Raw genomic sequence first — 22,798 nt, 5'->3', positions numbered from 1 at the left:
TGTCTGCCCGCTGTTTTGGCACGAGGCTGCGATTTCTCTCCCCCACGCAACCCCTCGCGTGCGCTGCGCTGGCTCCTTCCCCCGTGCGCACCCAGCGCTGCTCGCAGAGGCACAGATTTTCTCTCTCCCACGCTCTCCCTCCTCCCCACCTCTCCCCCCAGGAGCCCTCCCGGTCCCATCTGCTGCCACCACGCCGCTGCCACGTGAGCCGGCGCCGTCCCTCGGCGAGCTGACACATGGCTGGCCCTGGGGACCAGGGCACGAGCCAAGGGATGCTCAGCATCACTTCTTGTTGTGTTTATTTTCACGTAGCCGGTACTGACAGGCAGCGAGATTTGAGGGGAAAAACGTGCTTATTAGCTACTTTGCCTAGTGTTTGGGAAGAAAGAAAGAGAAAGGTTTGCCTCATGTGCAGCCCCTGCAAATTGCTGAGCTTTTTTTTTTTTTTTGGGTCAGGATGAGATGAGTGCCTTCCCCTGGTGTTCAGTGAGGCTGAAATCGCCGGTGGGCAAGAGCTGCAAAGCTCTGAAATGCCAAGGCATGTATGGTTTGGTGGTTTTGCTGCTCCTCTTCCAGGCCCTCCTCTGTGCAGGCTTCTCAGCAGCTCTCCCTTCCTCCTAGAATGACTTGTTTGCTGTCCTGGGGACAGTAAGTGGCTTTCTGAGCCACTTCTCGGGGCTGGTTCAAGAACTGTGGTTCATCAGGACCTCCTCGAGCCATCGAGGAGAGGGGCCAACGGTGCTGGGGGCTGTGGAGGAGATGCTACGGAGCTGAGGCTCAGCAGGCAGCAAGCAGGGTGGGGGATGGATTATTTTGGGGGTACAGGGCCAGGTAATGGGTCCAGGAGGGACAGGAGCTGGGAGGGCAGAGCTGGAAGCATCCATTTCCTTAGTCATCCTCCGGAGAGGAGAGAGGGTCACCCGGGGCCTTTCAGTTCCTCCCCCCCCACTGCCCACAGGCATTTATCTTTTTGCTGGAGCAGGAGAAATGTCACAGTGACAGCTGATTGCTTTAGGTGTTTTAATATCCCTCTTTATTGGCACGCTGCAGCCTCTCTGTGTACATCCATTACTTTGTCAATAAGGGTAGCTGGGGCAAAGGAAAGTGCTCTCCTTCCTCCGTAGCAGCTCCGGGGTTTACAGAGGCCCGGTGACTCTTTATTCAGCAGTCTATGGCACGCTGGCTCCAAGCTGTCTGCCACCCAGAAAGAGCTCCCCTTTCCCTCTGGGGCTCAGCACCACCCTTTAGTGCATCTTTGGTGTTCGTAGCCTGAGCTGTTAACCCAAGAAAAGACCTCGGTTGTCGGAGAGAAGTAACCAGCACCTTCATTTCTCCTTGTCTTTCTTTTTGCTCTTTCTCTGGCTGGTCAGCTCGCTGAGCTTCTTGTCCAGGCGGCGCTGGAGGTGGGCCCTCTTGGTGGGGTCCAGGGATTTGTCTTTGGAGCTGCTCCCAGGGTAGAGAACCCCTTCCCTACTGATCCTCTGCCGTGCGTGCGCCTTGGCCTTCTCCCCGCAGCCATGAACCTGGGGAGAGAGAGGAGGGACACGGGTGGGAAATAGGGCACGTGTGGGAGCCTGGTGTTTCTGTGGCTGGAGCCTGGAGGTGCTCTTCCACCTGCTTTGTGCTCCCTGAGACCGCTTCCTATTTATTTATAGCTCCCCTAACAAGAAACAAAAAGGAAAAGGTGATTTCTTTCCTTGCGGGATCGGCACAGCAGGGAAATTGCCCTTTTGGCCAGCTGAAGTATGGCTTTCACGAAACTCCCAATGTTTGGGGGAGACTCCTGCTCATCACGTGAGGAGCTGGATCTTTTATGGTTCCTACGTGAGAGTTGGGAACAAAACTGAGCTCCCGTTCCCTGATGTTCTCAGTACAGGAAAAGGAGTGAAGCAGGACAGGTGACTTGGGAAATGAGAAGAGCTCTTTTCAGCCACGTTATGTGCCTCGCTAGGGTAGTTTGGGCTGTGCGATGATAGAAAAGGCATCAGAAGGCTCGCTCTGTGCAGGTGAACCTTTTACAAAACCGGCCTGCACTGAAGCACAGGATGTGTTTAAGGTGACCCAACTGCGTGTTAAGCTCAACACCAGCTTGAATCACCTTCACCGGGTCTAAATTGGCTCTGAAAAGTTCATCCCTTCTGCTCAGTCGACCCCCATATCATTTGATGTTTTCAGGAACACAGACAGAAGACAGCAGCTGGTTCTCTCTGTGCCCTGATAAAAGATTTCTGGCCCTGCTGCTGGGGCAGGTCAGTGGTAGAGAAGAGCTGTGGGCAGTGCCTGGCAAGCTGCTCCTGACCCTGCTGATCCCCCCCGGGAGGGTCAGGCATGGGTAGAAGGTCCCAGGCTATTTGCCAGACAACCTCTAGAAAAAGGGCTGAGCTTTGAAAGGGAAGAAAAACTCACTGAAGGGGATTTTATCCTTCCAATTGTTTCTCACTGGAGTTCTCATTACAATTCAACAGGAAGAGGCGATTCTGCAAGAAATAAATTCCCATCCCACCCGGATTGTGAATGACCATAAATACAACTACTCTTTGCCATGGAAACAGATAGCAGTTGACAAGGGGAAAATCTCTGCTGATGATTTATAGGTCGGCTTGCTGAATGTTGCTAAGCCCTGGGAGGCTCCACGTGGCCAAGAGCTACTCTTGGGTGGTGCAGGAGGGGAGCACAAGGCTGTGGTTGAGTGGAAAATCATCACCTCTCAGCCCTAGTACTTCTCACAGCCTCCAACCAGCCACATCAGCTCTGCCTCAGGGGCTCAAAGCCCAGGGCTGGCTGATCACAAAGCATCACACTGCCAGCCCTGGAGGTTTAAACCTACCTGTCTGCCTCGGCACCAAAACTAAAAGATAAAGCCTGATAACGGTTTAAGCTTTGTCTTCTTCCTTTCTTTCTACCCAGATCTGAGGAGGAAGGGGCTTTCAAGCAGCTGTGGAAGAATGGCAAGGAAGAAAACTAAAGAAGGTCAGAGGTTAGGAGGAAATTCTTCACTCGGGGGGGGGTGAGGCACTGGCACAGGCTGCCCAGAGAGGTTGTGGGTGCCCCATCCCTGGAGGTGTTCAAGGCCTGGCTAAACCTGGGCAACCTGGTCTGGTGGGTGGCATCCCTGCCGTGGCAGGCGGTTGGAGTTGGATGATCTTTGATCTTTGGCCATCACCAGCCTACTCTTGAGCCAGTTCTGCTTTAACCTCCCTGCAAGGAAATCTTTCCTGGGGAGCTTAACAGGGACGACTCTCCGGTTGAAGCCGTGCTGCTGGGCACGTCCTACTCTGCTCGAGCCTCTGGGCAGCTGCCCGGCCCCAGGCGTACCTCAGGGACGTGATGGCTGAGGCAGTAGCGCCTGTTGCAGTAGAGGCAGAGCTGGCCCAGGGTTGTAACACTGGCTTTGCAGTGGGGGAAGCCACAGGTGTTGTCAGCTTTAATGGCAGCAGAAATCAGAGCATCAATATCTTCTTCCGTTGCGCCCTCCGCCCCGGTTTTGACTGCTGGCTTTCCTACAGACAGGGCAGAAGAGACATGGGGAGTTAGGCACCCACTTGGAAGCAGAGAACAAACCCCAAAAAAACCCTCGTGATGCAGCTGCTATGAAGCAGCACAGCTCCGGGGAGCCCCTTTTGCAGATTTCCAGGAGCCACATCCCAAGCGCCCCACGCACGTGAGGTCTGGAGGCAAAGCCAAGGGGCTTAAGCAGCAAGACCCAGCCAAGCAGGATCATAAATGGTGCTGGTTGTGAAGCAAGGACCTACCTTTGGCCTCACTCTTGTCTTTCTTCTTGCTGCCGCCTTGAAGGCCAGCACCGGGCTCCTGAAGCTTCCTTGCCATCTCCTCCCGTCTTGCTTTCTCCCTTTGAACTCTCTCCAGGTGCAGGCTTTTCAGGTCCACTTTTCCCGAGCCCTCGCTGCTTCCTCCTGTCTTGACAGGGGCAGGAGCTTCCCCGGGAGGTTCCTGCAGCTGAGGAAGGGGACGCTGAAGGCTGGGGGTGGCAGCTGAGGGGGCTGGAGGCTGCCCAGGCTCTTTCTTACGGACAGTGATGTATCGCTCCTTGCCTTCCCCGCTGCTCCCATGCTGCAGCCCGTGCTCCTCTGCCAGGAGGTGCACCAGCATCCGATCGTGCGAACTGAGGGACGGGGGGAAATCCAGCTGGGCCTCGCTGCTCTCCAGGAATGCCAGTAGCATGCTTTTAAACGTGTTTGTAGCATCTTTTGTCCTTGGGCTCTCTCCCCCAGGCCCGCTGGTGCTCGGGGAGAAAGGTGTTTCTCGCTTCCGCGGAGCTGCTTTGGCAGCTGCTGCTGCTTTGGGCTTCCTCCCTGTGGCCGGCCGCGCCTTGGGGGGCTTCGTGCCCTGCCGCCGCTCGCCCTGGCTCTCGTGGGAGTAGTTCTCGGGCACGAGGCCGTCGAGGTACTCGAAGGCCGTGCGCACCTCCCCGTGCTGGCTGAAGTAGGCCACGAGGCGCTGCAGGAAGCCGTGGCTGCTGACGGTGCGCGTGTCGCAGATGATGGCCACGTGGCGCCGGGCGCGGGTCACCGCCACGTTTATCCGCCGGTCCTCGGCCAGGAAGCCCACCTCACCTGGCAGGGAGAAAGCAAAAGGCCCCCCCAGGTCACTCACCAGGTGTCTGCTCAGCACTGTCTGTGGGTGCAGGGCTCCTGACTCTGGTTTGTGGCCTGAAAGCCACACCCTGGGGTCCCTGCTCCTCCCCTGGGGTGGGGAGAGGGCTGGGTGACACCCGTAGCACACCGGGAGGAGAAATATCTCCTGGGTAGCCCAGGATGTGAGATCAGGCTGGGATGAGGAAGGAAACGCCTAGGGAGTGATGTGGAAGAGGCTCCCCTTGCACCAGGAGAGCTGCAGGTGAAGAAATCCGAAATTCACCACCCCAGAGGAGCTCCCCCTGCCTGCCCCCAGGCACGCGGTGCACGCAGGGCTGACAGTGCCAGGCGTTTAGGCAGCTCTGCAAAATTTGGGTCTGCTGTCTGGCTACTTTGTCGGAGAGAAGTGAAGAGCTGGCAAACACCAGGATGACTCAGTGAGGATCTGCTAGGGAGAAGGGCAGCGTGGGCGGCTCTCGAGTTCCCAGCTCCTGAGGATGAAGAGGAGGCCGGCAGGGAAGTTTTTCCCTGACTACAGGGGAAAGGTCAGCCCCTCTGATCCAGCACGAGGGCTTCCTGCTGGCTCCGGGATGGCCACGCAGGGATGGGCACTGCTGGGCACTGTGCCTGGCTTCCCCTGAGCTGAGAAACATGGTCACAAAATAGGGGAGCTTTTCTCCCCTGGGTCTCACAGGGTGCTAATGGCATCTCTCACGTCCTGTGCAGACCAGAGCCATGCCCAGACACCACGAAAAGCTGCTCATGCCCCTGGAAAGGGACTGGGCTGAGCTTTGTCCGCTCGCTGTGCACCAGAACGGGGCTGGGGGCCACATCCTTGGGAGAGGACACCAGCTCCCGCTGAGCCACTAAGCAAAGGCGAGGTGAGTCACTCATGAATAGAGACTATTCTTAGTCCTGCACCCCACCTCCATCCCCCCCCGGTGCTGCTTTTCTTGCTCCAGGCTTTCTTTAAAAACACCAAACCACCTCCCCCTTCCATGCAGCCTTTCCCCATTTTTTCCTTCCAGACATCAGCCCCCCCCAGCACACGCTGGCTGTCTCGGCGTCAGCAGCATTAGCAGCCGAGTCAGTGCAGTGAGGGCTGTGCCTTGTTTGGGGTTTGAAAAGGGCAGCGAACCCCTCGGGGGAGAGAGGTGGCTCAGGGGGCGATCCCACACGTGCTCTCTGCTTGAGCTGGCTGCCACAAAACTCCGTGGCACGGGCTGATGGCTCTGCACAGGAGCCTGGTGGCTCCGGGGCTGCGGCTTTTTTCCAGCTATTAACTTCCCCTGCAGCCACCCATAAGAAGAACTCAATTTTCCGCTCCAGATTTCGCTTCCAAAAGGAGCATTTTCTGTGCGTGACTTGCGATGCCAGCTCCTACTTTCTTCGAGCGAGTGACCTGAAGCGGTCTCCAAGCCCCACGGATTTCCACCTTCTGCATGAAGCGCTCAGCATTCCAGCAAGCGTGGTGCTAACCTGATAGGTGCCACAGCTGGGACTCCAGTTTAATCATTTCTGAGGCCTCGATTCTGGAAAACTAAGCAGTCCTGGCTGCCTTTTTACCTGCTGCCTGGCATGGGAGCCTTCCTCTACAATTGTGACAGCAAATGTGTTCATTTAAAAAAAAAAAAAAAAAAAAAAAAAGCTGAAATGGAAGCTTCTTGCCAGTAAACTGGTGCAGAGCGAAGTGCTAGAGACAAAATTGAAATTAAACCACAGCACTTGGCAACGAGACCAGTGACCTTTCAGCAATCACAGTTCCCATTTCTTCCCCGTTCCCCACGGAGTTGCTCTCCAGCAGCAAACTCTTACCCTTCCTGTTGGATCTCACGAACGACAGGATCACTGCCTCCTTCTCTCTCCCTTGGAAACCATCAACTGATTTAATTTCCAGCTCTGGGTACCTGTGGCAAAGGTGTTCTCTTAGCATGTCCACCTGGAAAAGACAAGATACATCACGTTTAAAGAAAAGCCTCGGGTGAAAGGCATTAAAATGACGTTGCTCTGGAGAAGTGCCTTCCTCTCAAATCCACAAGGACGAGTGCTTGCATCTCCCAAGTGCTGGCTTTTGATGCTGGGAGTGGAAAATAACCCAGCTCTCTGACAACACCTCCGTGGCCTTGAGTTGCTTAAATTTTGAGAAGTTGGCCATAAAAGCCTATTATGAAATTTGGCTTCTGCTTCTGACTTCCACCTTCCTCCCTCTGAGGATGTTTTGGGATCCCTCCTCGAAGTGTCAAGGTTTGAATCCAGTACGGTGCACGTGGGGAAAGAAAGCATCATCTCACCTGGAGGTTGTAGGGGGCTACAACAGCGATGTCTCGTGCCTTCACACCAGCTTCCACCAGAGCCTGGATGTGCAAACCAGCCAGCTGCACCTCTCCTAGGGCACAAAGCAGAAGGGACAGTGACGGGAATGGTTTCAGGCTGCTGAAACCAACAGCTTGGGAGTGCTGTGGCTTGGAGAAGCTTGCCCACCTCCTCTTAAACAGGGAGGAAAGACCAAGACAAGAACTGCCTGGGGTTCAGCACTGCATGGGAACAACAATTCCCAGCCTGGCCTGCTTGGACAGATGGTGATGTGCTACGCAGCCCCACTCCTGGAGCTGCACCCTGTCTGCTTCTTGCCTTGCCAAGCCACCAGCTGTCTATGCTTATGCTTAGGAAGAGAGCTTTCTGAACAGCCCCTGGCTTTCCTGGCCCTCCTGCCTTAATCCAAGAGATAACAATAATCCAGGCAGGGGCTTAGTCTCCCTCTGAAGTGGACCTCACTGCAAATTCACGTCTCTAGTCTGTGGCTGAAAGAAGCCCAGCTTTGTTTTATTTTACTTTTCAGCTCCTGCATTTCTCACACCCCCGTGGTCACAGAAACAACCCTCGTGCTCAGACCTGTGGGCTCAGAGCTTCCAGACTCTGCAGACAGCCTGCCACAAACAGCTGACTACTCAGGCTGGTGCCTGCCTCAGAGAGATCTAACAAGGCCAAGCTAAATATGAGTGTAAGCTACTTGACTCGTTTATCTGCCAGCCTGCCTTTTTTACCATCTTTTGCAGCAAAACACGTCTAAAAATCCAGCACCTGCAGCCTGCCAAATTTTGGGAGACTTGCATTTAATCCCCTGCTTAGAATGCCTGAACAATCCCGCAGAAGTTTTTCTAGATCTCCGTTTGGGGGCAAGAGCCTTTCTCTGTCTCAGTGGGGCCATGGGAATTGGTGCACGGGAAAACGAGAGGCACTGAAACCAGTGGATTTTCATGAGAAAGATAATCAAACTGGTAATAATCTGCCTTTGTATTTTACAGTTTGTTTTCCATGTCTTGTCGGAGAGGGACTTGGAGCCTCAGAAATCTGTCACTGGTGTTAGGTCTGCACCAGCAGGGAAACCAAATGAATCCCTGAAGCACGCAGCAGTGTTGCCAAATGCTCTCTTTGGCCACATGAGAGGGACTGGCCAGAGAAGCCTGTGGCTCAGCCACTGGGGGAAAAGTTTGTTGTGTGGTGGGCAGGGGTGGCCAAGGCCCTCCACGAGCCTCTTAAGCACTATCAAGCCAGACTAAGCGTAGAGGAGCACGAGCAGCATCCCCGAAGAGCAGATCACATCCATTCAGCCTGCTGTGAATGCAGGGACGCAAAGGAGGCAGCATCTTCATTTTCATATTTTCTCCTGCTTTATGAGAATGGCTATGGAGCCCGACTTCACACTCAATCTTTATAATGAAACCTATTTTTTAAGCCAGAAAAACACATGGAGCTCGGTGTCTCGGGAAGATTCATGGAGAACAGCCACGTGGGACTTTATGAAAGCAGCTGATGAATGGGAGGCAATTCTGAGCCACGTCTACAGCCTCTCTGAAACAGCCTTGTGCCGTGCTCAGTATTATTTCTCTTGTGTGAGGTATCTGCTGCAGGGATTCCCCACCCTGCCCTAGCCCTCAGCTCTGCCTCTGGTGCCTGGCTCCCTGGGGACCCCACCTGCATCTCAGGGGGAGCATCTCAGCACCGTGACTGAGCCGTGAGGCTGAGGACCTCGATGAATTCTTGCAATTTGCCCAGAACAGTGGTACCTGGATTGCCCTTGGACTGTTCGTCTTCCACTTCCAGCTCAAGCAGGCCACAGCCGGCGGTGTCGATGAGCAGTAAGGGGATTGTGGTCTCTTCCGTGGAGGTGACTCCCGGTAGGTCCCTGCAAAAAAAGGGTGTTGGGAAAGGGCCAGCTGACAGCACTGAAATTGGGCCAGAAGGGCCCTCGTTTGTCTGGTCGCTTACTCCTCTCAGCAACACAGCAAGGGCAAAGGGGGAAAACACAGCTGGGTATTGCTTCCCAGGGACAAGGCTGTGGGGCAACCACAGCCATCTGAGAACTGAGATCCCCCCACTTTGAGTCTCTCCAAACTCTGGTCCTTTTAGTGCTGGCAGTGATGCTACCAAAAAGCCTACCACGTACAGTGATAACTGGGCAGGGCCCTTTAGCTCTGGGGGGAGTCTCGGGCTTTTATCTCCAGACTTCCTGGGTTCAGTGCCAGGACTGCAACCACAGCCACCAGCAGAGGAAGTCCCAAAGCCCCAGGGAAGTCTGGCAATGCCAGGAAGCCACAGCTGAGGAGCCTTTATCGCTCTGCGCTGGGGGATCGTGCTTTAAATTACTCCCTGAACGAGGAGCTGGGTCAGCCAGCAGCACTGCGAGCTTTCTCAGTGCCTCTGCTGCACAGCCCAGCTGCTGTAGGCAGGGGTGTGTGTGGGTGGCAGCATCTCACTCAAATGACCTCAAACAGGAAAGCTACGCAGGCCTAGGGAGACGTGGCAGCTGCTCTCAGAGGGAAAAGAAGCATTACTGGAAATTTGACAGCAGTGCTGTTGGGCAAGACAAGAAAGTGCAGCCCAGGGAGCCACAGAGGAATTGGATTTTCACATCCTTTCTACATCTAAAGCTTCTGCATTCACAAGAAAATAATGAAATTTAATAAGCCGCGTTTTATTATTCGAGAAAGCTGCTTGCTGAATTCACAGCCTAGGAAGAGGACTGGGGATGGAGGGCAGGAAGAGAAAGCCCAGAGATGGCAAGAGAGCTCTGAAACAAGGTGTTACGGTGCTTCACGTGCTAGTCAAGGAGAGCTGTGCCTCTGGAGAGCCTTGCAAATAAGAATGGCAGACAGCAAGCCATCGAAGAGGAGGATTACCTCCAAATGACAGGCAGGGAAGTGAAGGCAAAGCTAGTTTGCAATTCCACCTGCAGCCTCTCCTCCTGAGGACTCCCAGCACTGCATTTGTATGCCTCCGACTGCCCCGTTTCCCATGGACTCCGGACATTATTCATTGCAGTGACAACAAGAGTCTCCTCTCCTGACTGAAACTCATTTTTCTGCTGTCTCGAAGCTAGTGCTGTTGTGATGCATGGCTGGGAAGTACAGAGACCAGCACAGCTATGCTGGGGAGCCAAAGCCCTGCAAAAGTACCCGGGGTGCACGCTCCCCACTCCTACAGTGAGCAGAAAGTTGAGGTCTCCACATAGAAAATCCTGGTTCTTTATCTGCTTGTAGTGGCCACAGGAAGACCTCGTAGCATCTCTCGATGCCAGGAACAACCTCAACCCTGGGAATGCTGCTTCAGAGGACTAACTACCTGCATAAATCTTGCAGGGGAGAGAAGAATTCACTCTTTTTTAAGAGATTGCAGCAGAGCCAGCTGTTACCTTGGAGAAAAGATCTCTGGTGCTGTTGTGGTTTAACCCAGGGATGGATTTTTGCTCCTGGAGGGACTCTTGCCCTCCAAGGATAAACTCAGTCATCCATGCAGCCAGACACTTGGTCCAGGCTCAGTGTGCTGCCCTGTGGCATCTGGGGACCCAGTGCTTTGTCTGGGAGGAGCTGGTCCCAGCTGGGTGAGTTGGGGCACTCTGGCTTCTGAGGGTCCTACTAGGAGGGGTTCCCCCATTTTTCCCATCAGTGAGAGGGTGCTGGCCCCCAAAAATGTGCTAAGAGAAAGGACACCCAGCGCTTTAAAAAACTGACAGCAGAAGCTGCTGGTGATTTTCAAACCGGTTCCTCACAGATTGAGTCACAAATGTTTTGAATGTTGGAAAATACTGCTTGCAGTCTCTTGGACTTTATTCCGGAGATGTGTGGGGGTTTCTGATGTGCTTTGTCACCCATTTCAGAAGGAAGGGGGATGTGGGAAGAAGGTTTTGCTCCCTTGGAAATATTCCTCCCCCCCTCAAAAAGACACTGCAGGAAAACAAAGTTCCCTTCTGTGAGAAAAGATGGTACTGGAGAAATCCCTAGCAGATGGCAGACAAAGTGCCTCTGAAGTCAGAGCAGAAGTTGGTAAGGAAATAGGAAGCCATTCAGAGCAGAGCTGCAGGTCTTTCAAAGCCTCGTGTCTGTGTTTCAGGTAGAGGAGACGAGACTTGCATCAACGATGCTCTTCAGAGAAAGGCCACGGTGATTATGGTCTAGATCACCTCGGATCTTTCTTCAAAGGAATACCTCAAAATGTGTTTGGCAGAGATGGGAACCCAGCTCTTCGCACCGTGTTTCAGGACTGCTCAGGTTCCTCAAGCATTGGCCACCAGCCCTTAGGAAGGAGGTAACAAAAAGCCCCAAAGCCAGAGTTTGGGTAAAGGCTATTGCAGCTGCAGTCCGGGGTTTGACTGCTCTTCAGCAGGAGCAGGTAACTCCTGTGGGCACTCCTGAGCCTTCCCTAGGATGCTTCTGCTTGTAAGAGAGGTTTTCTGTGAACTACCCGAGTCAAAAAACTTGCTTATTTCTCACTCAGGCACTGCATTAAGCAAATCATTCGGCCTAAGTCAACAAAAGACACGAGGTGGTCACAAATATCATGAAAGAATTTGTACTAGCAACCCAAATATAAGAGGATTGTGGTCCAGTATCAAGGCCCTGCCTTATCTGTCTTCTACAAAAGCACAGAAATAATTTTATGTGCTCTAGTGCCTGAGCTGAAGACTGCTGTATTCATGCGATATGTCAGCAGGGCTGTGGGCTGGCAGATTTGATTACAGGTTTAGACATCGATATCTGCAGGAAAGGGCCCTGAGCAGGGACAAAGCTGTCCTGTGGGCTGAAAAGAAAGACATTCACTCCTTTATCAACCATAAAAATTAGCCAGCTCATCAGAATAACAGTCCGCTAACTTCAACTTTTCAATTAGCTCCTATTTTAACGGTTTCAAACCATTTTGCCTGGGGTTTCTCATTAGCTGCTATTTTTAATTTGTGAAGCTAAACGGGAAAATCGGCATGTCAAGGAACAAGAACAACTGAGAAGTGCATTTTGTATGGCACCAGTCCTGGAATTAGATCCTTGTGGCTAAAACATTGCTGAATGAGTCCTGTCCATCTCAGCTGAGCTCCTGGCAGAGATGAACCATCAGAAAGAAGCCTTTTTACTTAAAGACCTCACTGCACAACACCTATATAATTACATATATATATATATACATACAAAATATATATAAACCATGACATTATTCAGCATAGCTTCTCTGCTGTAAGTAGAGCTGAAGCCCTGCTGCAGAGCATGCTGACACATGCAGAAATCCCCACGCTGGCTGCAGCAGATGAAGATGGGGGTGTCGGGGCTGTCTCAAACACAAAGCTTGTTCTTCTTGTCTGGGCACAGGTTCCTATCTCGCAGCATTGTTCACATTGTTCACAAGTAAGATAATTATGAAACGAGCACAACAAGATGGCCTCTCCAGCTGTCTCTGTCCAAAACTACTCCTGCTATCTCTTTCTATTTCCACTGTGAGATGAAGAGATTCTAGGGGAATTTCAATTTTTCCAACTCCTACATATCTGCATTAAAAAAAAAGCATTGCTAAAAATACAAAAGCACAATGCAGACAGGCACTGTGGTATTTTGTGCTTCTCCAAGTCCAACAGAGAGAATTAATGTTTTCCCATTCACCTCCCAAGAATTCTGCTGAGTGCAGTTTTAAAAAGCACCAATTATTGACAGTCACAGCATGTGTTGGCAAACAATTGCTGGTCCCAGGATGCAATGGAAAAGAAACGCTAGTCATTTCCTCTGAATTACCAAAGGAATGGTAAAATGTTGCAGACAAGGAGTGTTGCAGACAAGGATCTGATGCTGTTGGACCTGCCTCAGGTGCTGGCTTGGCAGTAAAACTATCCAAGCCAGAAAGGGAATCTTGCTTTCTCATCTTTCTGATGTCAATTCTGGGACATGGTGGTCCATGTAATTGCTTGGACATGTGGAAAAACAGTAAAAGTCAGCATCTGGCCCTACCCCCAGTGAAAGCCTGAGGCAGAGAAACGCTGCTTGGGGTCATCCCACTGCAGGTCAGGTCTTTGTATTTTGTCAGCAGGTGCAAGAGGATTTTATTTAACAATTTATCATACCAATGATAATAATCATTTATCATACCAATGGAGGAAATGGAAGATAACACTGCATAGCTTCTTGTTACAAAGAATGTTTCCTCAGTGAAATACAGGACGAAAGAGAAATGCCATCACAGGGAGGAATGGAAAACTCCATCACAGGGAAAGGGACAAACCCCACATGCACTGGGATAAAAAAGACATCTCTGCTCAGTTACACCACCAAGGAATAAGTCACTTACTTGAGCAAATGCTGGGCTACTGATGGGTGAGCAGTGAGCCGGCCGCTGTACATCTCCGAGGAAGCCCACTGCATGATGGCCTCGTGCATCCGGTACTGCACCGTCAGCATCTTCATGATCTTCTCCCCGTACCTCTCGATAAGACGCTCCATCAAACTGAGTGAAAGGCCGCTGGCAGCAGCCCTGCAAGGGAAAAGCAAGTCAGAAGTGGAGTCTAGATGTCTGTATGAATCTAACCCTGTTTGCACTAAAGAATCAATAAGCGTCTTCTTGGTACGGACACGGCTGTGGTAGTGATGCAGCTGGAACTGAACACAGTGCCCAGCAGTGCTAAAAGTGTGAGGCAGAAATGCTGTCAGAGTACCCTGGATGCATGTTCTAGACCCTGCTGAGCACCCTTGTGTGTCTCTGCCCCTTGCTGTGATGGTTTTACCTCCCTGGCCTTCCTCGTGTGTTCCACTTGGGTCCCAGTGGGGAGTGGAGAGGGAGCAGAAGAAGGCTACAGCATCCCCAGCATGAGGTCCCCAGCAGGATGAAGCCCTCAGGGATAGACTTTCACAGATACCAGATCGGTCTGAATGTGTCGGGATGGAGAGATGCCTGCTTCCCTTTCCCACAGGGCAATGTCTGCTGGCATTGCCACCATCATGTGGGACACACAAATGGTTTAGGAGCCATCCCTGCCTGGAGCAGCCACTTCTCACACCCAGATTCACTCTGCGTGGTTTGAGTAAGAGGAGTCAGGATGCCCAGCATGGGTAAACAACTCCAGAACAAAATACTCTTAACCTGTAAGCTCATCTCCTCAACATCCTTGAGCTCCTCATACAAGCTGTGTGTAGCACATCGGTCAGCCTAACGCTGTACTCACATTACCCCTAGCTCAGCAGTGGCATCAAGATCACCTCATGCATTATTACTACAGCTTGACCCTACAAGCATCTTAAAACACTTGGTGTCAGCACAGCCAGATCTTACTGGTGTTTTATGGAGACACTTGACATGCAAGCGTTCTCATTACCCCTTGGCTGCTCAACCCAGACCAAGGTTGCTTTATGGCCCATCAAGAAAACCAACACTCCCTCACTTATGGCAGAGTTCCCGGCGACACAAATTAATAAACCTGCTAATGAAGTAAGCCTTCCAGGAGCCTTATTGCTTTCTCTTTGCCGTACAGAAAGGGTTTGTCAGACACATCTCATCGCAGCGCTGTCTGAGGAAGGAGGAGAGGAATCGCGGTGTGAGAGTTACTCGTTTTGAGCATTTTGAGCCTTGTCCTGGACTCGTGGTTGCTCCCAGAACACACAGAACAAGCACGGCAATGGTGAAATGATGACAGGGAACAGCTCGAGAAAATTGTTTCTGTTGAGGCCGAGGGGCACAGCGCGCATCCAATTACTGCTGTGGGGAAGCGTGGCAACAATACGCGGCCCCATGGCGAGCGCCGTGTTTGCTGCGCCGGCCAGCTCTGTCACGTTAACGGTCAGCTTGGTAAATGTATCAAGAGACTGCAAATTCATTAAAACTGCAGAAGGGAAAATTGAGGGGAGATTTTTCTGAGGAGAGAAGTCGAGTCTCATTAGCCCTCCTCCTTGCGAGATTGCAGAATGCAATACACAGGGGGTAAAAAAAAAAAAAAAAAGGATCATAAGCTGCAAACGGTCACGGCTGCAGGATTTTGGAGACAGCGCTGCTTTTTCAAAGGCTGTTTTAACATAATGAGCACTAAACAGCGTACACAGCCACAGAGGCCAGGATAAGGGCTGGCAGGGGTGCAGTGAGGATATTCGGGGTTATGTGACAGCAGCTTCCAGCTGTGTTGTGTGTTCTGCTGCTGACCATGGCCCCTGCTGAGGGTGGCCGTGAATCCTTTACAGCTTCCCAGCCCCTGGGCTGCTCCTGAAACATGGCAAATTAGGAAGCAGTGCGGCTCTCCTGCTGTCCCCCAGCAGGAAAGCAAGGAAAAGCACTGGCACAGAGCTGCGAGCTGCCTTCACTTCCTACTGAGTTATGTCCTGTCTCTGCCGGCTGGACGAACCTTGTAGGTCACTTGGATCCCGTGTTTTTTTGCTGGATGGATGCTGGACCTGTGTTGTGGCCTTGTGTCCAGCCTACATGCTGATAGGACTCCCTGCAGAGACCCCAGACTTCGTTCATCCCACGCTGGTATCTCCCCAGGTATCTCCCCTTTGCTTTTATCCTTTACTCTCCTCCCCTGGCTCACAAGTTCTTGCAGGTCTAAAGCTGACTATTCTGCAGAACCAGCAGGAAAAAAAAAAAGCAGTGGTTTTTAACAACAAACGTTCTGAAGGGTGTCTTCTAATGATATACAATAATGCATGGGGGAGGCATTAAAATCTCACAGTAAGCCCTGGAAATAGCACTCTTCTATACACTAACAGCACAGGTTTCACCGCAGGGATCTACATGAGGTTATATGTTGAATTAATAATGAGGATATTAAGCTGCTCACGAATATTTCACCTGTTAATAAGTTTCCTATTATTTACAGCTCAGTTAATTCCTGCAACGGTTGCTCCCTATGCCAACAAAATAATGCAGCACAGAGCAAAAGCTTTTAAGTGTTGCTTAAGATATGAAACTGGGATAGGAAGGTGGAGAGACGGAACCATATTCTCGATGCTCAGAAAACATCTGCTTTAAAATACATTAAGATAGAAACACCAAGATTACCCAAACAAGCCCACAGAAGCCAGTGTTTGCTCTTAACCTGGTTTTGCCTTGGTTCATATGCAGGAAAAGGCTGCACTTGGCTTGAATATGCCTTCGTGTGGGTACCTGGATGGATCCCAAAGAGGAAGGATGAGGCCCTGGTGCTGTGTGCTGCTCTTTACAGGTAAGGCTAACAGTGACAGCTGCAGCCAAGTGGAACCAAGTAGTTCAAAGGCTCTTGTGCCCACCGTGGTGTGAAATATCCTTTATGGGCTGGGCGTGAGGAGCCAGCCTGCCACATCGATGTAAAGAATGATCTTTATCGGGGGAGTAAATGGGAAGTGTTTCCCACGGGGGGATGGAGCTGTACCTTCAGTCACGTTACATCATTCCTTATTCACTCTCTGGGTAGCTGGTCTCCTGTGTAAGACACTCTGATTCCCAGCGTATATCACCAAGTTCAGACAGCAAAGTCTGGAGAAGGATAAATAACAGGATTTTATTGTGTGTGCCTACCTCAAGAGCTCTAGGATGTCAAAAACAGGCCGAGGCTGCTGTGGACATGCAGAGTATTAGCTGTCCTCTGGTTTGTGCCCTGAGATTTTCTATCGTGGTATAGATTTAAGAGGTTTCACAAACAGAAGTAAAGTAGTAGTAGTAAGTGAGGCTGTTCAGAACTCCCCTTTTCTCTGGATATTGTGGATTTCTTTTTTTTTGTTTTTTTTTTTTAATCCTTGCAAATACGAGGGAGCAGGGTAGCTTGTTATTTCCAGCTGCAGAGGCTAGCAAAGAAAACCTAGGCCTGACATTTGCTCTTCTGTGAGAAATTGAAAGCAAATCCATTTTGACCTTGATGTGCAATTCAGCAAAGTTATTCCGAAGGTCTAGCACAGGGGTTTTGGATGGTGGAGGCACCCAGGCTGACTGCTAACAAACACGAAAGCAAAATATCCCTGGGCTTGTCTAAGACACTAGCTGAGAACAAGAGGTCTGATAAGTATCTGCAGGTATCTGAAGAGAGTAAAAACAAATAAATAAGTCAAAGCCCTGACATGGAGACAAATTAACTAGGATGTCAGAAAAGGAAGGAATGAGGACTAAAATGAAAACAAGGAAAACAAATGTTCCTGCCAGACAGCAGAAAGTGTCTAGAAATTGAGATGCACCCTGGGACCAGGCCAAAAAAACGGTGTGAGGCCTGAAGCTGTCGTCAGTGAGCTTTGAGGAAGGCTGCTGAGAGGGGGACAGGCAGGGATGGGTATTTGCCATTGCTGGGAGCCCTCTCAGAGGAAATACATCCAACGTGGACAAGATCTAGGTATAAGGTTTGTAAAGTGTGAGTGGGGGAGACAAGACAACCCAACAGGAGCAAAACATCTCCTGCTCTGCATCCTGAGCTACCTCAAAAAGCATGAAAGAAGCGCATCCCACAGACCCCCCACCGAAAATCCCTTCTCCTCAAATGGAAAAAAATTAATAATAATTGAATGAATGATAAACATGTGGAAGAAAAAGCAGGTAACAAAAAAGTAGTTGCACCAGACAGGGCCCAGCTCCCAGCGCTGAGCACAACCTAGGGGGCAGCCTGCTCATCTTCTCGTGCTTGCAGTACGGCATCTAGAAAGTCTAAAAGCCCTCCTGTTTCACAGAGACTTCCCACTTGGGCAGGACTGACTTCACACCCGGTAGTAACAGATGATCCTTCTGGCAGCCCAGATTCATCCCGGCTAACTTTAGACCCTGCATTGAGGCCCCGAAAATAGGAGTCCACCCACTGCAGGTCTGCTGTCATCAATGGAGGAGAAGAGGAAGGTAGGTGGAAGGATTTGAGTCCTCGGCATGAATCATCCCTGGAAATAGCTTATCTATTTCCATTAACCAAAGGGGGATCTGGTGGATGATTGGGCTCCTTAATTAATCCTTGGAAATACCCAACAGCATGGAGGTAGAAGGGAGCCGCCTTCATGCTGTGTCTCGCAGCCTGCAGGGGCCACAGCTGGGAAAAGCACAAAGTGATGCTCTCCAGCCTCTGCTTTGTTCGGGTTGGGAAGGGGCTGTGCTGCAAAGAGGAGAGCTGTAATCCGCACCCTGGTCAATAAAGCAAATGCTTTCACTCAGGCAGCAATTAAAAACAAGGCTGGAGTTCAGATGCATAAAGGAAAAGAGCTGCTCATTTTTAAAGGCGTTTGTTTGAAAAGTAATTGGATTTCTCAAAGTAAGTTGTTCTAATTGATCAAGATTTGTTAGCTTTTGCATTTCACAAGGAGGTTCACAGAGTGCAGCCAAATTTTGTCAGCTGCTCCAGCTGGACTTCACTGCACATCCTCTCCATCACAGGCTTGTTGGGGGCTTTCAGGACACAACAGAGCTTGAAAGAAAAACTCCTTTCACTGAGCATTACACAGCTTTGCTTTCCACCAGCATGACATGTGCCATCCCATGTTGTTTTTTGTGTTTTTTTGTCCACAGGACAAATACTCTATACCACGCTATTTAAACCCTCTGCAGATTCAGTCTGTCCAAGAGCCCTCTGTTCTACAGAGACCGCAGAGATGAAGGATGTGATGGTACTCTGGGTAGAAAAGAGGCAAATTTTGCTGTTTCCAAGCAGTGGCAAAGTCTGGAAGGAAGGCTGCAGATCAGTGCCTGCCAGAGGAGCACCCACTCTGATTTCTATATGGAAGCTGATACCTACGAGTGTACCCATCTGCAATTAATGTCTATGGAGTTGCTACCAGGGGCTCCCACTGAGATGAAAGGTAAAGCCATAAATAGCTCAGAAAGCTTTATTTTCCAGTTGAAATTCATTTTCCACTTATTTTTCTGCATTCTCAGTCTTCCCAGTTTATCATCTGATCAACGATCAAAGCTTTAAAATGCCCAATTTAAAATCATTTTATTTAACGAGATGCCAGCTTTTAGCAGTGAGGGGAAGGGCAGGAAAGACACACAGACAAATGCCAGGCTGGGGCTCAAGAGACCTTGCTCAGGTCTTGAAGCCATCACAGATTTCCTGTATCAAGTGGGGAAAATAATTCTTCTTGTCCCTTTAAACTGTTTCTTCACATCATAACACGGGCTGTCTTTCATTATATACCATGCCTGACACAGTGGAATATTAGCTGGAGTCCTTCAATACTTAAATTAATGTCCTAAAAAGTAATTAATACAGGAAGCTGAACAAGCAGCTTAATTCAGAAAGCTGTGTTTCCTCTGGCTCACTCCTGTACAGTTTCTCTTGTGGCCAACTACTCTGGTTGAGTTCATATGATGGCTTTCCTCAGAGTGCAGGCATAAACCCAGGTTTCAGCTTTGCTACCTACTTGTACAGAGCTGAAGATCTCCAGGACTTCCACGCCTTGATGGATTTCCTTCACATTAGCTAAAGCATTTCAGGAGTTATTTGGAAAACTGAGAGAAGACTGGCTTGCACTGCCAGCAGCGCTGCAGCAGCTTTGCCTTTTAACCTAAGCACAGAGAGGCTTGCCTGGAGCGTGGCAGCATTTACAAGCCCAGCCTGTATTTCTTCTGTGTAAGCTGAAGTCAGCTTGGCTTTTTGCACTTTATCTTCCAAAATACAACTGTCTACAAGGCTGAGCTGGGGACTGGTGTCGTGTCTGAGCAGCACTTGGGTCATGGACGTGCCGATGCCCTGCGCAATAATGTTTTCTGCATAGCAAGTTTTTCAGATCATAATTCATTGGTAAGTCAGGCTGAAATACAGAACTGCTAATGCTGTTGACTCAGACCCACGGTCTCTCTGTCCTATGTTATTTTAAATCTATTTAACTTAGGTAGGGCACAGAGCTACAGTGTCTAAACATCGCTGAAGTCCAAAAGGGATTACTCCACGAGATGGGAGCTGACCTAACAACTGGCTTCCCTGCACAGTTGTTAACCTTGACAAGGTTGAAAAGCCAGAAGATCTGACTTCTGCCAGCACCCTCTCTTAATTTTACAAATACCAGTTCTTTGTGCAGCTGGGGTTTAAAAATACAGAAGGAAAGCAAAACCTTTAAGCTCTTCTTAAAGAACAAGAATGGGAACAGCAAGGTTAAACAGCATGGTCTAAGTCGTAACCGTAGGATCGAAGGGGCAAAACAGTTTCTGATGGAGAAAAGAGGACGTTAAGCTCACTTGTGAATGCAGGAGAGATGCAAACTAGTGGCAGCTTTCCACTGCACAGTCAAATGAACTCAAAATTGAGTTAAAGAAAAGTGCAGCAGATCTGCAGCAGATGGGTCCTACCAAACACAAGAGCTCCCTGCTGTCAGTTCCATGAAGCAGCACCAGCAAAGGCTCCTGACATCAGCCATTGTGAGTGAGAGGGCAGAAGAAAGCAGCTGGGCAGGTGGTATAATGTTTTCTGAGCTTTTCTGAAAAAAATCTGCTTCGTTTCAAAGAGCAGGCAAAACTGTCATCAGTCAAGTGCTAGAGACACTCAGCCGCAGCAGCAGGATTGGTATTTCTACTACATTTTGCCTCACTCTTGGGGAAGAAAGTCTCTAGGCTCTGTTCCTGGGGCTGGGCAGCCCTGTCTGCTTCACTAGCAGATGGCAATTCCAATAGCTGTTGCTTTGGGACCACAGTGAGTGTTTGGTAATTGTTTTCATCCAATTCAAACTTCTGATTTAATAAATAAGCATTACTGTGGCAGGAGCACTGGGCCCAGAACAAGTGAACACAGCACTTAAAAACAACAATCAAAAAAACCAACATCCACCCCTCTAAGAAAAACAACAAAAAGCCAACAACAAAAAAACCCACTGAAATTGGAAGGACCAAACTGTAAATTTCTTCTTCTTAGTAAATAGAAACTTCCTCCAAGCAGTACCTTGTACATTATACAGGGAGCTCTTCTCTGCTGGGCATGGTTTTGTTATCTGATTCCAAAGAAACCAAATCCCTCCTCCAGCAAGCAAGCAAGGATCTACCAGGAGCTAAGCTTGCTCTAGCCTTCATCTAGTCCCTGACTATTAACCTCTTTTCAAGATGAGGTTAAGAACAACTCAGTTCACTCAGCACAGACTGCAGCCTTCCTGCAGCTCCCTGGCCTTGGCCAGCCATTTGGCTGCTGCTTGTTCCCAGCTTACAGATGGGGAAAACCTGGGCTCGGAGAGACAGCCTGCAAAGCCACAGCAAATAAACACCAAACCAAGAAGGTTAGGGGGTACCAGACGGGCATTTTTGTGCAGATCACCAACCTAGATAACTCTGCTAGACTGTGTAGGAGTATGCTTATCACTTGCAAAGATTTAAAAACATTGAGCATTTGTGCATCAGGTAAAAACCAGGCCTTTGTCTCCAGATTGATACAGCTCCTTATCATTATTTGCACTGTCTCTCAGGCACCTGCTGAGCTGTTGCCTCCTGTGGATGTTTCATTTCTCTTGTTCAAAATTCAAGTGAGGTTATAGATACGTATCTGGCTAATTATTTTTTGGAAGCAGGAGAAAGTTTATGAAGTCAGAACTATTTCTCTGCTTGTGCACAAAGCCAGTTCAGTAATTCCAGATCTAGAGCAAGATAAACATGCCTGCATTTATATTTTAAACTACCAGAAAGCTCCCAAGTACTGCTCAGAGTATCCCCCTCAAAGCACAGGCAATTTACAGTAGCCACAGATCTTTTCCACAAACTACTTGTTCTTAATGTGTGTGTTATACATATTGCAGTTTTATAATCAGTGTGGTGCGTGTGATAATGTGGTGCAGCATCTCAGTGGGCCAACTCCCACATTAATATGTTAAATGAATAAATGCAGAACCATAGAGGCAGAATTTAATAAAGGAAAGAGAAGACTTGGATTAATCTGAGCAGGAGCCTAAATTCACTCTACAGAGCCTGTAGTCAGCAAAGAGAAGGTAAACTAGGCCACCCTTCTTGCCAGGTGGAAGAAAACCTCACACAGAAAAACAGATTATTTTTCTTAAAAACAATCATTTGAAAATCTACAAATTTTTGGCTTTTATTCACCTTCTGTTTGCTGACCATTCTACTAACTTCAGTGGCTGACATGCAGTATTTTAAACTCTTTTTTAAACAACTTTTCCAACCAGTCTGAAAATTTCAGTGCAAAACAGAGAAAACCAAGAATTCAAACACAGTGCTCATAAACAAGCAGAATCAAAAAAAAAAAAACTCAACTAATGACACATCTCTCAGGAAAAACATCTATTAATGTATACACAATTTTGAGTAATCCTGTATTAGCACAGTACTCCTTCTCACTAAAGGCAAAAACTAAATCAAATAATGCAAGCTCAACACCTTTAATTCTTCAGAGCTGGGGGACGTTTCAGCTGGCTGATGGAAGGATGCAGATAAGCATGCTTGAAGGCACCATCAGTTCCCTAGCAGTACCAGTCAGGACAGTATCCTCTCATCTCATGCTCTTTATCTCACAAGGACCTGCCCCTTGTACAAATGCCCTTATTGCATTCATCCTCCCTGTCTGCCTTGCTTTTTGCATGGAGGATCCTCTCTTGTGGATACACAAGCTTTAATTGCATGCAGAACATGGACAAACAGCAATCTCAGAGAAGGCAGGCAATCTAGCAGCCAGATCATGCCCCTGCAGCTTAGAAGCCCTATGCAGAATGGGCACGGCAGTATTTCAAAAGCTCACATGTCCCTGTCACTCTGTGACAACTACATTCCCACTACAAACAGCTGGATCTGGCACAGAATTGCCTTCAGTTTCTGAGGTTTCCTTTAGTGCCTCTACCAGGGCAACCCTCCTATGCTCAAGCCTAAAAACTTGATCTGGTATGCAGGCTCCTGTAAGCCACATCTCAGCTCCTGCACATCTGAAAGCCTCGTGGGCAAGGTGCTCACGCCTTGGAGAACTCACAAAAGCTCCTGAGCGGGGCCAAAGGCTGCCTGTCAAATCGCTCTCCCTGTCTGCAATCTCAAAACCCTTACAA

The 22,798-nt window shown here is 49.6% G+C and overlaps 1 protein-coding gene across 1 annotated transcript in view; it reads right to left on the bottom strand.

The window, feature by feature from the left end:
• Positions 1–1,010: 1,010 nt before the first annotated feature.
• IGHMBP2 (immunoglobulin mu DNA binding protein 2) overlaps positions 1,011–22,798 on the bottom strand; it is a 41,667-nt gene continuing 19,879 nt past the window's right edge. The window contains exons 9-15 of the mRNA XM_032189362.1: positions 13,200–13,382; positions 8,663–8,781; positions 6,887–6,981; positions 6,411–6,534; positions 3,753–4,574; positions 3,316–3,500; positions 1,011–1,523 (exon numbers count right to left, since the gene is read on the bottom strand). Coding sequence (XP_032045253.1) covers positions 1,326–1,523; positions 3,316–3,500; positions 3,753–4,574; positions 6,411–6,534; positions 6,887–6,981; positions 8,663–8,781; positions 13,200–13,382 — 1,726 coding nt within the window. The 3' untranslated portion in view covers positions 1,011–1,325. The remainder of the gene's footprint in view (positions 1,524–3,315; positions 3,501–3,752; positions 4,575–6,410; positions 6,535–6,886; positions 6,982–8,662; positions 8,782–13,199; positions 13,383–22,798) is intronic.

The sequence above is a fragment of the Aythya fuligula genome, chromosome 5 (genome assembly GCF_009819795.1).
Source record: "Aythya fuligula isolate bAytFul2 chromosome 5, bAytFul2.pri, whole genome shotgun sequence".
Taxonomy (NCBI): domain Eukaryota; kingdom Metazoa; phylum Chordata; class Aves; order Anseriformes; family Anatidae; genus Aythya; species Aythya fuligula.
This window is presented reverse-complemented; position numbering and strand designations above follow the sequence as displayed.